At 40.2% G+C, this 17,034-nt stretch overlaps 2 protein-coding genes across 2 annotated transcripts in view; one reads left to right on the forward strand and one right to left on the reverse strand.

The window, feature by feature from the left end:
* The window catches only part of LOC110051792 (deoxyribonuclease TATDN1-like), an 8,755-nt gene extending 4,019 nt beyond the window's left edge, over window positions 1–4,736 (forward strand). Inside the window, exons 8-13 of the mRNA XM_089284283.1 lie at window positions 767–852; window positions 1,700–1,740; window positions 2,540–2,616; window positions 2,722–2,792; window positions 3,556–3,688; window positions 4,029–4,736. Of these exons, the coding sequence (XP_089140409.1) occupies window positions 767–852; window positions 1,700–1,740; window positions 2,540–2,616; window positions 2,722–2,792; window positions 3,556–3,688; window positions 4,029–4,125 (505 nt within the window). The 3' untranslated portion in view covers window positions 4,126–4,736. The remainder of the gene's footprint in view (window positions 1–766; window positions 853–1,699; window positions 1,741–2,539; window positions 2,617–2,721; window positions 2,793–3,555; window positions 3,689–4,028) is intronic.
* LOC110052099 (beta-secretase 2-like) lies at window positions 4,268–17,027 on the reverse strand. Its single transcript, XM_089284280.1, has 19 exons — window positions 15,248–17,027; window positions 15,037–15,090; window positions 14,461–14,506; window positions 13,996–14,090; window positions 13,338–13,410; window positions 13,150–13,206; window positions 12,766–12,830; window positions 12,181–12,252; window positions 11,443–11,547; window positions 10,544–10,607; window positions 10,217–10,278; window positions 9,589–9,685; window positions 9,051–9,105; window positions 8,091–8,242; window positions 7,749–7,781; window positions 6,706–6,838; window positions 6,523–6,560; window positions 5,885–5,998; window positions 4,268–5,227 (listed from the first exon to the last, which is right to left on the reverse strand). The coding sequence occupies exons 1-19, from the start codon at window positions 15,461–15,463 to the stop codon at window positions 5,052–5,054; spliced, it is 1,707 nt and encodes a 568-aa protein (XP_089140406.1). The 5' UTR covers window positions 15,464–17,027; the 3' UTR covers window positions 4,268–5,051.
* Between the last annotated feature and the right edge of the window lie 7 nt (window positions 17,028–17,034).

The following is a 17,034-nucleotide window of genomic DNA, read 5'->3' on the forward strand; positions in this document are numbered from 1 at the left end:
GGGTGCACACCCCTCCCCCTGAGACGAAGCCTTCTTCGTATTTTCTTTTAAAATTTGTTACCTCACCAGCCAGTTACCACATTCCTTTGTGGTGCACCCCGGCTAAGAAAAATCCTGGATCCGCCCCTGTACCAGTGGTCCTTGCATTTTAGTAAGAAATCCTTGAATGCTTTAGGCTACCACAAAAATTCAACATTCTCCTACAGAAGGTTCGAGGGGAGGCAATGAGAATAGCAGGGAAAAATTTTTCTTAGTCTCAAAAAGCTAATATGGTGATACCAGAATTTATTAATAAGTGATTGTTATTTGAAGTACCTAACAATGCAAGTTATTCCGGCCCAGTCTAGAAAATTTTGAAAGAAAAAAAAGCTAAAGTCCGCATGCAGTCCAAGTGGCCCATCAGGCCGGAACTTATCCTGGTTTCTGTAGCATGAAGCGACTAGGAATATTTCTACTCACCCCTGGATGGGATGCTACTCCATCACAGGGTTACCCCCAGCATTAAATTCGCCGGTACCCATTTGAACACCTGGGTGGAGAGAGGCACTGTGAGAGTAAACTGTCTTGCCCAAGAACACAACGAAATGTCCCCGGCCAGAGCTCAAACCTGGACCGCTCGATCTGGAGTCGAGCTCACTAAGCATGAGGCCACCGCACCTCCACAGAAAATAAGTTATTGATGATTGCTGAGTTATCATGAAAAGTTCCGAAAAGAAAAGTTCTGAGGTCTGTATCAGAATTTTAAGGGTTGTTTCTGTGTTTGTAGGTATTTTGAGAAACAGTTTCAATTAGCTGAAGAAACCAAGCTACCAATGTTTCTACATTCAAGAAGTGCACATCAGGATTTCATTGGTAGGTGAACAGGCATATATCAGTCACAAGAAACCGAGGGAAAATATCTTGCATGTAATATGCCGACGTGACTATAGCTTGTAACTTACATTGCCTTAGAAAACGCTCCGCTGATTTTTCCGCGTCCTTACTGATACGATAGAGTTCAGTGGTACGATGTCTACGAATCAGTGTGGACGAGAGGCGAAAAAAACGCGTTGTTGTAAACGATTTAGCGTGGATGGGATCTTAAATTCACGGTTACTTTATGTAACATGTCGAATTATTCTCGCATTTTGATTGGTTATTACTTATGATCTATTGGAAGACAGACGGGTAGATGACGTCATTGGCAACTTTTGTTTATTTTTTTATGAAACAAGAAGATTTCATGTTGCCGTGCGTCTGTTCAGCAATGGATCGCAGATGACGTCACAATATAACGGCGTGTGTAACATTTTTGTTTTTAACACATTTAGATGTCATCTTTGATCGTATTACAGAAGAGACGCACGGCAACATGGAGTCTACTTGTTAAATAGAGCAACTTGTCTCCAAATTTAGTCTCTGTCGCTCTCTTCTTTAATTCCTTTTCAGTTTAATAAGCAAAGTGTGAACTTAACGTTTTCTCCCATATTTCTGCCTCGGTCTTTTGGACGCCTTTCTGTTGCCCGGTCAGAGTCCTATTAAACTAAGAATCGAGACCGTTCTTTCATTTCTGCGACATGTGGACGCGTTTACTTCAGCTTTCAAACCAATTTATGTTATTATCGGTCAAGCATTTAGAAGGAACAAAAACCTTCCATCTCTCTGCCACTCACGAACTGCTCTTTACCAAATGTATCATTTTTCAGCGTGTTTCTTTCAGATATCATCAGAAGAAACAGGGATAGGTTTGTTGGTGGTGTGGTAAGTGGTGTCATTTTGTTTCTTGCATCATATAACGGGTCAAGTGTCCACTACAGTCGAACCTCCACTAACGGCCACCTCTCTACAACGGCGACTTTTTTTATCCCGGCGGACAGTCCATGCATTCACTCTTATTTTAACTTCTCTACAAAGGCCACCTCTCCACAACGGCAACGCGTCCCGCTACCAAAATAACCTCTTCACACCGCCCAGTTAACAGTTACTGACGAATGGTGTATACAAAGCCCCATTTTGTATTGGAAAAGGTCGCCAAACTTGATACGTACAACGCTTCGCTGGTCCCTGTTTCTGTTTAGTTTCTGTTTTATTGATACAATTTGATTGCGTTACGTACAGTTATTTTTGTTTAAATAAGGCAAAATGTTGCACCTCCGAAAAAGCAGGTGTCATGTTACACTCCTACCTCCCCATAACGGCCACCTCTTTACAACGGCCACTCTCCTCTGTCCCCAAGGTGGCCGTTTTGGAGAGGTTCGACTGTAATTTGTTTTTTCCATCATAGTTTGTTTCAACGAGGTAGCCTTAAAAACTTCCGTAATTAATAGTTAATATGTATTTTATCTTGTGTACTCGCACGCTTTTTTTTACAACTTTGAAGCCAAATTATCGTTGTTTGTTATTTAAACTTGCTTTTACGTGTTTCTTTTTTTTTTATAACCGTATGAGACCCTTATTGTGGTTGGCGGTGAGATTGGTGCTGGCAAATTTGAGAGCTGTGTTTTACTTAATGTCTAAACATATTGTGATACAGCTCCTTAACTTTGCATTTCGTTTTTAGGCTCACTGCTTCACTGGCACGAAGGAAGAGGCGTCTGACTATCTGGATCAGGGTTTATATATCGGCATTACAGGGTGGTGAGTGTGTTACGAAATATCAATAACGCTAAAAATTAAATTTGTAGAAAATGTTGTGAGGTAGTGGATTAACAAACGATTATTATTTTCTACTTGTCGTTGTAGCTCGTTGAAAACTGAAGACAACATTGAAGTCATGAAAACAATTCCTTCCGAGAAGTTACTGCTCGAAACAGGTGAATTATTTTTTAAACAAAAGATTGTTTTGTTTTCAACGCAACTGGAGCGCGCGCGTGATTTCTTACGTCTTGACCCTAAATTGGAACTGTTTTCATGTTTCCTACAGCCGATACTTAGATGTTTTTGAAAGAATTTATGACAATGGCAACCTAGGCTCCTAGATTACCGTAGAAACCCGCTTGTAAGAACCTAGTGGCTTAAGAACCTGCTGGCTGAAATTTGCCATTTTAATACCCAAAAATATAAGAACCTGTTTAGCCAAGCAAGATCAAGCAGGTTCTTATACGTTGGTTACACTTCAATTTTGAACACATTTTACTCAAGGAGTGTAACTTTGAGATTTAAAATTTATATTGCGAGAAAATAGATAATACAGTTGTGAATAAATACTGTATATTCAAGGACCAGTCCGACGTTTATTTATTTTTTCTCAGTGATAATCAACAACTATGTCTCTTTCATAGAAATTAAGTACCTACTTAGCCTAAATTGCCAGCAAGTACCCCAAAATACAAAAATCTATTTTGCCAGACTTCAAAAATGTAGGTTCTTACTTGCGGGTTCTTACTGTATTTCTCTTTGGCGACGTCCTATTGTCGAGTCACCTATGACGGCAGCTTTCTGAAGTTATCGAGTAATGAAAAAATCGGAAGAAAGCGCTTGGGTCCTAGCCTATCAGAGTGGTACCTCTTTTAACTTTTTTCATCGTGCAAGAGTTACACTTTTGTTCATTTCTTTTCTCTCTTGCAAACCATCTAGATGCACCTTGGTGTGACATTCGTCCAACTCACGCCGGCTTTAAGCACGTAAAGACAAAGTTTGAAAGCAGAAAAAAAGAGAAGTGGGAAGCTGGACTTTGTGTGAAGGGACGCAATGAGCCTGCAAACATCATGTAAGTACCACAGGCTTCCCAGTCTCGAACGTGACCGAGAGGTGTGACGAGGAGGTAACCAGGAAGATTTTAGTCCAGTTCCTGTTTGTGTCACGTGTCTGTGTCTGACGCTGTCGGTGTCACGGTCTCTTCCGAAGCCGTAGTGTTGCTTGACACTGAGATCGGAATGAGATTTAAATTCTCTTCAAATTTCAAGAACTCTCTCTTCCATGCAATTCCATTTATTTTCAAATGAATGTATTTTGGACTCCTGACTTGGCTCAATTTCATGAGAACTCATGTTTCTTCGATTTCTTTTCCTCTCTACAATTTTTTCGTTTACTTTATTTTATTTTTGCAGTCAAGTGCTAGAAGTTGTCGCAGGAAGCCGAGGAGAAGATGTGCATTCACTCGCTGAAACCGTTTACGAAAATACACTAAAATTGTTTTTCAGATAGCAGTAGCAGTAGGTGTTATTTACACACAAATTATTATGTTTACTTCGTGGAATGTACGGCTAGATATGATTCGCATATTGTGAAAATATTAAACACAATGTGACTGCCTATGAGGTCTGTTGAAAACACAGTTGAAGCAATGTGGACAGACAGATATATTTATTTATGTGTCAATCAACTCTTCCTGCCGACTGCAAATGACTCAATAATTTACATTTACGAGCTGCAATAATCTTGAGATCACACTCGTACATGCCATGATTTAAGATTTTAAGTCTCGCCATGCACGATTGCAGAAACAAGTAACAAGACAAGAGAGTAATAACGTGAATTTCTCTCAAAACGCGAGGTAAAGTAAATCTACTCTAGCTCATAAAACTAATTAGAAATACAATGGGTTTATAATGAACTACCGTATATCAAAACTAATTATAATAAAAGAGATTTCCTGATACTAACTAATTAAGATTCATAAAAATTCGTAAAAAAATTCTTATTTGATTTGAATATTTCTGAGCAAAAGGAGAGAATTGTTGAAAAATATTATGCCTTTGCCTAACGTTTTTGATGGTGATAATTCTGGTATTAAAGTGTCTTATAAAAAAGTTGAATTAAGCGTATAAAGAATATATCATCACTCGCGCGACTTTCAAAGCCATCCCCCCCCCCCCCCCATCAAAAGATTTGAGCCGTCAATCTTACTTTCTTGATCAGCAGCGTTGCTAGGTAGCATGGCTTCTCACCTATGACGTCACCTATCGCATAGGTGTAGGTATCGTGATTGTTTTATAGTTTCCGGGCATAGTTAAAACTGTAAAACAATAATGTCTGGACGCAATCTAACGTGTAATTTTTCACAGAAGGCAAATGTACGTAATTACGCATTATATGATAAGCATGTCATTGAGGTTTCTTGTGTCTTGTTATCAACGGGAAAGAGCTTTGTTCCCATGAAACGGCGGAGACTCGTCGTTGTCGCTCGGATTCTGGCGATCTCCAATCGATTTAGGTTTCGTGCTCCTTCGACAGCTCACGAACAAGAACAGTGAACAAAGGGTAAAAAATATCGAGCCACTCAGAACTAAGATCCAAATACCCTCCACTGAAATAGACAAAAACAGAAAAGAAAGTGAAACAAAGCAACGAATAAGCAAAATCACAGAAGATGCTTGGTTCATCATACGTAAAACGAAACAAGTGAGCGACCATTCAGATGAAAGCCTTTTGCGCAGTACTTTTCATGTGGTACTGTTTGGAAGTTTCAAAGCCTGTGGATGACACCCTAGCGCGGAGTGACCATTCAACTGAATGCATGAAAACAGAAGCATATCACCTTCTATGTGATATGCTTCTGAAGAAAAACGAAATTACAAGTAAAAACGACGAACATTTTTACTTGTAACTTTTAATCGTGAGTTTTTATATGTTTTCCAATGTACGTAGTTTTGCCTTTTTAACTTTTTACCTTTGTTAAATTTTTAAATTTTTAAATCTTACAGGACCCCTTTGATAACAGCACTTTATAGTACTGATGGGTTAATCCTGTCTAAAGATTCGTTTATTATTATTATTATTATTATTATTATTATTATTATTAAAACCATTAAGCAATGGCTTTACGAGGCCCTGTTTATTGTGCCATGCAAAATGGTGCGAACTTTAAATCGGTTTGTGCTTCAAACCCAAATGTGAGACCCACAAGATTCACTTGAAGGGCGCAAGAATACCTTTTCTACGACAGTGCTGTAATTTCACGTACCTGAACACTGCTTGTACATTGGAACAAACGAGTCACAATAAGCCTGGAATTCAGCGCTACCATGTCCTGTGAGAAAGGTCTGAACTTTGGTATCGTCTAAAGTGAACAGGCCTCCTATAGTGCAAGAGAATACGGATCAGTACGAGATAAGTTTCATGGAACAACTTTAGAAAGGCTAACACTTGAATGTCGAAATTTATTGCTTTCGGGATCCTTAGGCCCCGTCCACAACTACGCCGGAGGACTTGAAAACGAAACTTTCTTTCTCCGATTAGGTCTTTCGTCTACACTAATTCGTCACGAAAACGGAGCTTTTTCCAAAACGCTGTTCAAACTGCTGGAATTTGAAATGCAGGCTTCGCGTTTTAGTGTGGACAGAAAACATTTTGAATTAAAACGAAGCTTTTCGAAATCGATGAGGTTCAGATAATCATGATATTTCCCTCCCCGAGTTTTACTCAAACACAAATCCAAAATGACCGGTGATTGTTGCGTGTTCAAATTTCTTCAGCGTAGTGTGGACGGAAAACATTTGATGCGTTTTCGGAGTGAAACCTCCGTTTTCAAATTCCTACGCCGTAGGGTAGACACGGCCTTAGTTTTGCATTACTTCGTTAAATATGTAAAGTAAATTTTACCTGGCCAGCAGAAGCCTCTTTTAGTGCTAAGAACAGATCTGCAATAACAAGTATAACAAGGAATTAGAATGCCCGTGCTTTAGCGAGAATCACAGGTCCTCGTCCATTACCTAGCTTACAGTACAAGCTAATTAAGGATCTATATACGTCATATTACGTATCAAGCAAGGTCGCGTCATTCACCTGACGCCATTTATCCACACAACCACGTGACCACTAGGACACCATACGCCTCCATATTTGATGCAGGACTTGCAGCCCATGAAGCACGTCTCCTGAGGCATGTCGGGAGCACGGCAATATTTATGAAGACGCCCTGCAACAGGAAAATAAAAGTTATAGCTCTTTTTATACAATGACTTTATTATGTCAGTCTCCGTTATTACACACGCTGTGATTGGCCAATTTAGCGTGCCTTATTCTATATTGTACGATCTGCTAAAATTTGAATTTGCTGTCAAAATGTCCGGTGATCTATCGTCAGGTTTTCATTATGGCAAATAACAGCGTAAGATATCTCTGTTTTCTTAAAATTTTGACCACACGGTACGTGTTAACGACTTAGCAATAATTTCAAATGGGCTCGTTTGGCCGTTGACGTACGTCGGCGATTTTAAGCCGTTGCGTGTGAATGACTTGAGATATGGTTTGTCTAGCAGTAGAGATATGATAAATGTCTCTCTAACCTGGTCTTCTCGGTCCGTACTGTAAGTTACGGACCCTCGTTTTTCCCCTTTGATCCATGGCCTGCGTTCTTCGGGCCGGTGCCATAAATGTAAAGGGAAAAAACTCGATCCGTAAGTTACAGCACGCGACCTCGAACTCGGTTAGTAGAAGAGGTTTTGAGGTAAATGCGAGCGCTTTGATTGGTTTTTCTAGGTCGGGGTTTTGCCATACGGACCGTTTCCATGGAGACGGGCATAAGCCGTGTATTTTTTGTTTTCAAAAGGCGGTAAACTCAAATTCGAGTGCCATATAATAAACTTTTTACTAGCCAAGCTTGCTCGCGCCGTACTGCCACGACTTGGTGCCAATAATCCCCAGTGACTCGATAAGTAAGGGATTAGTAATAAGAAGAGGATGCCAATTTGTTAAAATGGTCTCGAATGGTACGATAAAAATATAGAATCAGCTCGGTTTGAAGCGTTCAACACTTTAGAAAACGCAAATGCAGGGAAGAAACTACTAAAATTAATGTCGGTACAATCTTGGAAAATAAAAGTTACCTTTAACTGTATTATTTACACGGATAGGATTGCCTGAAACATGAAAATGACATTTGCATTAAGAGGGGAAGAGAACCAAACGCGAGAACTAATTTAAGTTAAAGGGTGGTATGGATGGGTATGTGGAGGGTATGGGTATGGGTATGTGCAGAGAATCGAATGTACAGCATAAAATATATTGTTACTCTTCCGTTCCAGGATATCTTGTCGATTCTTTGGTTTTATTTTATTTCCTTTTTCAAAGCTTGTTTATATCATAACACATCATGGGATAGTATTTAACAAACTCTAACACGCAAGCTTCAAAGAAGCCTTTACGAGTCCCTCTCGGTGATTTCTTACCGCATGGTCCAACATCCGGGTGTGACATATTGCTCGGTGCAAATCCGATCCGCTGATTGGCTCGATCAAACACTACTACATTTCCCTCCATGACGACCTCGCCCAAAACTGCTCCAGAGCGTTTAACACCAATACTTAGACAGTAAAATTCACTGGTGAAAGGGAAACAAAGGCAATATTCAATATTCAAAATCTGTTCCAAAACTAATGATCGCAGAAGTCTGGTTGTCTTTTATCAGTGCGACTGTTTATTAAACCTCCAGGCTGATGAGCAATTTTAGTTCAACCAGACAACCCTAGCTGGTCTCAGGCCTGTAGCGCTGGCTTGGTCAAGACGACAAAGATAGAGAATGCCGTTAGAGGAACTTTATTATCTTAAGCAAAATATTTACATTATAAAGTTTGAAGTTGTTTCAGTCTCCTATGATCGCGCTCAATGATGATTGAAGAGACTGACTGACTGACCGATTAACTGACTAACTGACTGACTGACTGACTGAATGACAGACAGACTGACTAATTGACTGACTTACTGACTGACGGACTGACTGACTGACTGACTGACTAACTGACTAACAGACAGACTGGCTGTTTAACTGACCGGCCGACCGACTGACCGGCTGACCGGCTGACCGGCCTACCGGCTGACCGGCTGACCGGTTGACCGGCTGACTGGTTGACTGGCTGGCTGACTGATCAACTGACTGACTGGCGGCTGACTGACTGAACGACTGACTGATTGACTGACTGACTGACTGACTGACTGACCGCGTTCAATTTCATTGACTCTAAAAATTATTTCTCTGACAGAAGTACGAGTTGTGAAAATTTGTTATTTAAAGGTTATTTAAAACTGTGGAAGTGTTTTCTCTGGACTATTTAGTTTAACCTTTCAACAGAAAAGCTTTCGATTGGCTGACTACAATAGTTCTTTATTAATATTATTCCATGTTTACTCACTCTTGTTTTCTAACATAGTGTTTCCCAAGAACAGTCAATCCAAACGAACCTCCAACTAGATAAAAATAAAATAAACTGACCATAAGGCATATATCATTGTCATCATAACATTATCATCATCATGCGACAAGCAGTAAAATTACCTACATACTTCGTCTACATCAAATGTGTTGAGTGGAGGTTGGTAATGAAGATTAATTATTGCGAGGTTTATTACTTCCGCATTCAATCGTTAAAAAAGGGAAGTGACAATCACAGGAGATGCCATCCTCAATTAATCGTGTTTTTTAAAGTTTTTGTGTATTAAACCTTCATATAAACATTTACAGTGCAAACGTAATAACAACCTCGATTACATTAATTACCTCTTCCTTAATTGAATCATTATTTTCTATTTACAGCCGGAATTTTTGCAAAAAAGAAAAATAACAAGGATGGAAGAGATTAGGGAAAAACTGAGAGCCGTTATTAACAACAATTCAAGTTCGAACAGTTCATTCTGTCGTTTCAGAATCAAAAAGAACGCTTCAAAACTCACTCATGTCTTTTAGGTAGATAGTAATGTAAGGCCATTGATAGGGATCTGTATCGACACAGTAACTCTTCCAAAATCGTTCATCAACGGGCGGGCCACGCTAGTAAGATAAAAAAAAAAGGACGTTGAATTCACACAACGTGCTGTGAGGGAAGCGGTGGTCTCATGGTTAGTACACTCGACTCCGGATTGAGTGGCCCGGGCCGGGGACATTATGTTGTGTTCTTGCATGGGCGAGACACTTTACTCTCAAAGTACCTCTTTTCTCCCAGGTGTAATATGTAGATATAGCCAAGCCTAAAAGCGGAGCTCCTGATTGCAATAACCATAAAGGAAAAAGGAAAAAGAGGATTTGCTTCTCTGGGATCAGAAACTCAAAAAAATCAGTTGTGAGCATGTAACCCCAGATATGGTCACGTAATTTTGGTCAGCGGATACCTTGTTTTGACAGGTTTCAAATGACCGCATGTCTCTGTAAACCTATTAGCTGGAGTATGGCCGCCATGTTGCACGACTCTGTCGTCGTGCGTACGCGCCCACGAGTAATACCGCTAGTCATGATAACCATGAGAAAATCAGAGAGATATGAAACAGTTTAAAAACTCTTCAGAAAATTCTAACTTCGATTTACCTCTTTGAGTTGTGCTATGACTGCAGCGTAAATTTCGGGCTGCAATAATATGTCTGTTGTGCCTATGGAAAAAAAAAATTGTCATGAAAGAGGTCAAAGGGTTTTAACATTTAGCAGATGATATAAGAACTTCACTGAACCTCCTGTCTTTAAAATGGATTGAGCCAGCGGTATTTCAGCAGATGTTGCCAGGCAACACGACATATGCTTATGTTGCTATCTCGCGTGAAAACGTTTGGCGTGTTCGGGCGTGTTTGACTTTAATCGGAAATTCTCGGACTGTTTCTACGAAATTTTTCGAAAAACGATTGCTGCAACGACACTTACCACTGTCAACAATGGCGGCGGGAAAACTGGGCGGCAATAAACCCAGACTGTTGCCTGCAACATCCTGAAACGTAAAAAAGAAAAAAAAGGTCACGGGGGAAACTGTAGGACGATTGTCGAGAATATCATGCATAACGATCGAACCCGGGGGTTAATCCCATATGAAAAGGTCGCGGATGCTCGTCGGAAAATTCAAATTAAACCTCTAACGTTAAAGAGACCAATCTGGGCGTAGCTCAAGCTTTATTTGACCCCAAAAAGATACCCCTTAAAACTGAACAGACTCGATTACCAGCCGCTGTTCAGGAAAGGAGCCCGCGCTGGTAGGCCAGACTCGAAAATCGAGTCTAAAACGGAAATAAGAGCGCTTTTAATTATAAATTCAAAAATCAATTTATATTTTTACCTTCAAATTTCGTAATTGTCTAGATCTGTTTAGTGCGCCTAATGGTCTCAGAAATATGTAACGCCAGCGTTTAATTCCAAATTAAATGAAAATGCGAAAAATTATCCGCCGTCCTATGCGTTCTCCAAAATACGAGTTAAATAGTCACTGGAAGTTATCTCTGATTGTACCATGCCTAAGAATACACAGCTAAACACAAAAGCCGTTGTATACGGTGTTACACCCAAGAGCCGAAAGCTCGCATTTTAAAATTCTTAACCAAGGAACGTTTTTACTCAAGATGATTTGTAATCCTGGCTACTCCTCCATTTTTAACTACAATAGTGCTGAGCATCGTTTTTTTTTTTTCGGGGGGGGGGGGGCGGTCAAATCCTCGTACAATTCATCTGTTACTTAGCAACAGCATTAGCGATAACTGCGGCTCGGTGCAACTCACTTTCCCGCGCTTTTCAGTAAACGTTAAGATCCCAAACACAACACTAGACTCACTCACAATGCCTGTCATGGTAACACTGTACCAAGTCTCTTGGTTTATGCTCGTGTAGTGGATGGGTCCGCGATACGCTGAGGGTTCCGGAGCATCCAGCCAGATTTTCCCCTTCAGTGGCAAAAAAGGTCGATGTTAATAAATATGAGAACGTTAAGGTCGCGTCCACACTACTTCGGAGAAATTTGAAAACGGTGTTTTCACTCTGACAACGCGTCAAATGTTTTCCGTCCATATTACGCCGGAGAAATTTGAAAATGCAACAGTCAGCGGTCATTTTGGATTTTGCTTGAGAAAAACTTGAGGAGGGAAATCACATGATTACCGTAACTTCCGCGTTTTTGAAAAGCTCCGTTTTTAAAATGTTTTCAGTCCACAAGAAAACCCAGAGTCGGTGTTTTCAAATTCCTCAGGTTTAAAGAGCGTTTTCGAAAAACTCCGTTTTCGTGACGGATTAGCGTGGTCGGCAGGGCTAACCGGAGAAATAAGTGACCAAGCAAGGTTTCCATTTGAAATTGTAAACGTGGAAAACAGGACATTACCTTATTACTACATGTAACAAAACATATTTTCAACTTAACCAATAAGAAGCTAGTTTAATACATACGGTAATCAACTTCATGTGAATGTAAATGTATCAGCATTTGAAAAAAACTATGGAAAACTATAAAAATGATTAAATTACTGAAATAAAAAAAAATTATCTAAATATAGTTTGAACAGGGATTCATTTCTTTCACTTACCATTCCATTACACAGTCCAAGAGTGAAAACATTTGGAACTTTATTGTCTTGGACCAGCTGATCGTAAAGTGGCTGCAAGAACACAATTACGTTTAAAACTCAACCTAGAGAATCAAAACATTGCGCTCATTTGGCGGGCTTTTTACAGTAATTGTTTTCAATACACCTGCACCTTGGGGCGCCTAGCCCTGGCCATAAAAAAAAAAATAATAATTTCAAATGAAAGCCGATTGTGCTGACCTATTTCGGTCGGTTTCTTTCACCTTCTTACGAAAATCCTAAAACAATTAAACTAGCTGGAAGTGGTCGTAAGTAGTGACAACGCACGGATATTTTTTCACTGCCTGACGTGGATTGGGTCTGACCTTGGATCTGCTTTAGTATAAGACACCAGTTTATTTGTTGGTTCTGTCTTTTCTCATGAACTTACAACCGAGACAATTTTGAGTCGCGAAGAAGAGAGAAAAACCTCTACGCCTGAGCAGTTTCTATCCTTTTAACCAGCGGGCCGTCTTCATACCTCTCTGTGAAAACGCTTGACAGTAAACTGGTATCAAATTAACTTGTTTACTTAACAATTACTACCTGCACGTCATCCGTCGCCAAAGTCTTATACGCAAGACCAAGAATACCCTCATTTATAGAATTCCCTGCAATTAAATATCAACCATGACAGTCAGAACCAAACTAGCACCCGATAGAAAAAAAATACAGTGGAACCCCGTTAATCCGTTCACCAACGGGCCACAAAAATCTGGCCGTATTAACGGGGTGGCCGTATTAAAGGATTCTTTAAATAAGAAAATGACTGACTGAGCTTTTATTCGGGCCGGAATAAAGTGGCCGTAATAACGAGGTGGTCGTGTTAACGGGTTGGCCGTAAGGTGGGGTTCCACTATAGAACGCAGATAACGGTTTTTATTACGGAAACTGACAGCTAGAAATCGAACAGTTTCATCAGGAACTTACTGAGGAAGAAATCTTTTTCGTGACTTATAACTGCAAACTCTGCTGTCGTTCTTGGACCTGAAAACGCAAATTAAACAATTGAATGTGCACACGGTTTACTCATACACTCTGCTCCCCAACTAAATCTGACTATAAAAAAAAATACGGTTTTTATTTCATGATCACAAAGTATACAGCTCTCAACTTACCATCACCTGGAAACGCTACGACATCCCGATAAATGTCTCCCGACCACGCCCCTTTACCATATTCTGTTTCTATCTGTGTTACAGAAAAATACAAGTTGTTCAACGGATCGGAGTAGTGAACAAGGAAATATATTCACACATGGGATGTTTTACATCCGTCGTGCCAGCAAATAGAGAGATGGCGACCTCGAGCACAACGCCTAGTCAAAAATGAATTTACCTTTTACCTTCGAATTTCGCAATTGTCTAGATCTTTTCAGTGCGCCTATTGGTCTCAGAACTTGTTCAAGCTAAATATGTAACGCCAGCGTTTAATTTCAAATTAAATGAAAATTCGAAAAATGCAGCCGCCGTCCTACGCGTTCTCCAAAATAAGAGTTTAAAAGTCACTGGAAGTTATCTCTAATTATACCATGCTCAAGAAAATACAGCCAAACAGAAAAGCCGTTGTATACTCGACGGTATTATCCCCAGCCTTCCCATTGTGCGTACACGGATTGTGTTAACCACTTTATTTTCTATGACGTGGTGTATAATAAAAAAAAAAAATCGTGTTTATACCGAGAAAATGCAAGTGACTCGTGCGAGATTCCATGGTATACCACTCGAAAGCGTTACATAAACACACCAGCTATATAACGCAACCAATTACACTCACTGGTATATGTTGGTCTACGGATGTACTTGACTTTTCAGGATAATAATACGTTTCTATCTCACACTTGTGATCCATTTCATCCTGACACTTTGGACCTTCAGAGAATGGACAAAACGAAAAAAACAGAGGTGAGTTGATTGTGATTGCAAGTTATTTAGTCAAACACTTCGGCTTCAGCAGTGACAGAACAAAACTTGCAAGTTTTTGTTCCGGATAATTTACCCGCCGTGAAATGACCTAATTTTCAGATTCACTCAGATTTTATTTTAATAGAGTCACTTTCTGTGCTTCCTATGCTAATTTCAGTAGGGAGGCGGCTCAAAAAAGCATTACTCAACGGCAAAAATTGAAGCGAGAACCTGTTAAGAATTTGTTTATGTAAACCCCGTCATAGCTTGGAGTTTATTAGATATAGGAGCAGTCTAGTTATAACTGAACACATACAACCAAACGTTAAGTTCACACCTGCAATAGCCATGTTCGAAGAACCGGTATCAATTAAAAATTCCAACTGTAGAGAAAACAAATTCAAAATATTTTAAAGCAGAAAAAATGAGAAGAAATTTAATTTAAATCGCCACTCAAACATTAGGCCATCATTTGTACCACGCCCCCTACCCCCACTCCCTCCCAGCATCTTTGACAGGTAGACTCAACTACATGCACCACCCATTTTTACACAACGAGGTAGAGAAAGGCACTGTGGCAGAGCCGTTCCTTGCCGTCCCAGGTACGCAACATATATATAACAAATCTAGCCAAACTTCAAACGTATACTTCAAGATACGGACTCAAACGGTCAACATTATATCAACCTGTCAACGATCTGTAGTTAAACATTATTTTAAAAGACATCAGTGATATAAAGTTGGCTTTGTGGTTTATAAACCACTCTTGTTGGAGCACATATCGTTTCAATAGCAGTTTTAAATTGCTTGATGGTTTAATTTATTGCCACTACCTGTCCACTGACAATGCAAGGACAATACTTGGTGAAATTTTAAGTTGATCAATCTTCTTGGTGAACAAATAGTACGTTACCCGTTGTGGAGGCGTTCCCAAATCCAATTCAATAACATAAGCATATGATGTACTCTGTGTATATGAGACAAAACAGAATTAAAACTCCTTGTGAAGACGTACAAATAAGATTTTCCAGGCATATATAAGAGTACGGCAACATTGACACCTGTATAAAGTTTGTTTAGGTTTGACGTTTATGTGTACGCGCAACTTCGTTAAATAAACAAACCCGCAGAGTGAATTCCATCTCCTCTTGATCGCCGTCTGTTTTTGGCGCGGGTGTTGGAGTCATAGTGGTGCTAGAGTTCCTCTGTCGGTGATGCTTGGTCTTTCGACGTAAATCAAACGACAACATCGTCGACATTTTCTGTTCAAGCTTGGGCGAGTGTAGCGCGCCAACTAGGGGCAACACGACAAGTCCAAAAACCACCCATCGAACGAACATAACCGTAAAACCACGTAACTCGACATCGAAGAACGTCAAAAGTCCATCCGATTCAGAGGCAAACTGTGAAAGGGGAGTTCCACGAGACGCTGTTCTGTTATGAAGTTATTTTGGACACTCGCGCCAGCACAAGAGTAGACTGCTGTGTGAAATCACGCGTGTCGTCATTGTCCACAATACCTGTAAGTTTTGACACCTCCACAATCAAACAAATTTTTATCCTCCGCACACACGTCTATTACAGTTCCTTCCTCGCGGAAAAAGTGGCTTTTTCAGCGTGAAAGGAAATAGTGCACGTATGCGCGCAGACTAAAAAATTCAACGCACGAGATTTAAGACATACCAGCTACTTTTTATAGCGGTAAACTCGTCCGAAAGAAAATTCAATCAAGTTAATTAGAGCACACCGTACTGTTGTACAAAGTTTGTTTCAGGTTGGAGCTGCCTCACAGCATATTATGTAAACAAATTAAGAAATACTGCATCTCGTATTTACCTGTCTCGCGGTGTTAACTGGCTGGATCACTGTGTAATGAAGAACTAGCTTGTGGTCAATATTATCTTCTAGATGTTTACTCCATAAGATCCGAAGGAAAAGTAAGCACCAAGATGCCCTAGCTTGTTCCTGTGCTTTAGGGGAGGGGAGAGGATTTCAAGTTGATAAAATTACACTACACGAGATAGCCAATGCAGAGAAACAAGGAAAACAAAAAATATGTGATGCAGTAGGGTTGTTCTACTTTGCCTATCTCAGTCCCTCTTTTCACACCTGGGAAGATGAGCGTTCTTTTAATTGGTTTTAATTATGTTTTTAACTAAAGTTCGTTAACCGCGTTTGATTTTAGACAGATTGTAAGCTGTCGAGACACTCGGGATGAATCAGACATGTTGCAAATTCTAGCCGGTTTAGCTGACAACTGAAATTAGCGACAAAGCAAATCACAACGCCCTCAAAACTCCTAAATATGGTCTTCTTTTTTCGCTTTTTCCAACCTCGTTCACAGGGGCTTTTCCCTTAGAGGTTGGGAGAAGCGCTGGGAACGAAGTTTTTTAACGTACTAGTAAACGGCCCTCTGACTTATCCACAGTCTTCCCGTTCTCATTACTAAAATAGTAAAGAGTACAAGAGACGGGTGTCTGGAAAACCGGAACAGCGAATAGTAGCGAATAGCGAATGGCGAATAGTCCCTAAAGGCGAACAGTACAAATAGTGCGAATAGTGGCGAGCAGTCGAGAATAGTGGCGAATAGTGGCAAACAGAGGGGGAATAGTGACGAATGGCGGAAATTTGGTACCCAATACCTCGCAGTCAACCTCGCAGCAACGTGGGATGGGATTTTCCTACTAAAAACATAGAGGCTTACCACGACAAATTAAAAGATGTTTCTAAACGTAATCTCTTCTGTTTTCATCGCTGCACTTAGGGTTTGGAACAACTCCACAAAGATGGTGAGCGATATAGCTGCTAAGCTCGCAGTCACAGTCCGCAGTCTTGTCTAGCGAGGCTACCACTGCATGTAATGCAAAACCAAAATGACTCGAACAACGCCTCATTTTTATGTCGAAGCACC

The sequence above is a fragment of the Orbicella faveolata genome, unplaced genomic scaffold (assembly GCF_042242905.1).
Source record: "Orbicella faveolata isolate gen_17 unplaced genomic scaffold, um_ofav_v1 contig_13, whole genome shotgun sequence".
Classification (NCBI taxonomy): domain Eukaryota; kingdom Metazoa; phylum Cnidaria; class Anthozoa; order Scleractinia; family Merulinidae; genus Orbicella; species Orbicella faveolata.

Excerpts from the sequence above, each read along its gene's own strand:
- LOC110052099 (XM_089284280.1), bottom strand. The coding sequence starts at position 15,463 with ATGTTCGTTCGATGGGTGGTTTTTGGACTTGTCGTGTTGCCCCTAGTT. Across the intron at positions 15,091-15,247 it reads AGATGGAATTCACTCTGCGG|AGTACATCATATGCTTATGT; the intron begins GTTTGTTTATTT and ends TCATATACACAG. Across the intron at positions 5,228-5,884 it reads AATGTACAAGCAGTGTTCAG|TGGAGGGTATTTGGATCTTA; the intron begins GTACGTGAAATT and ends TGTCTATTTCAG.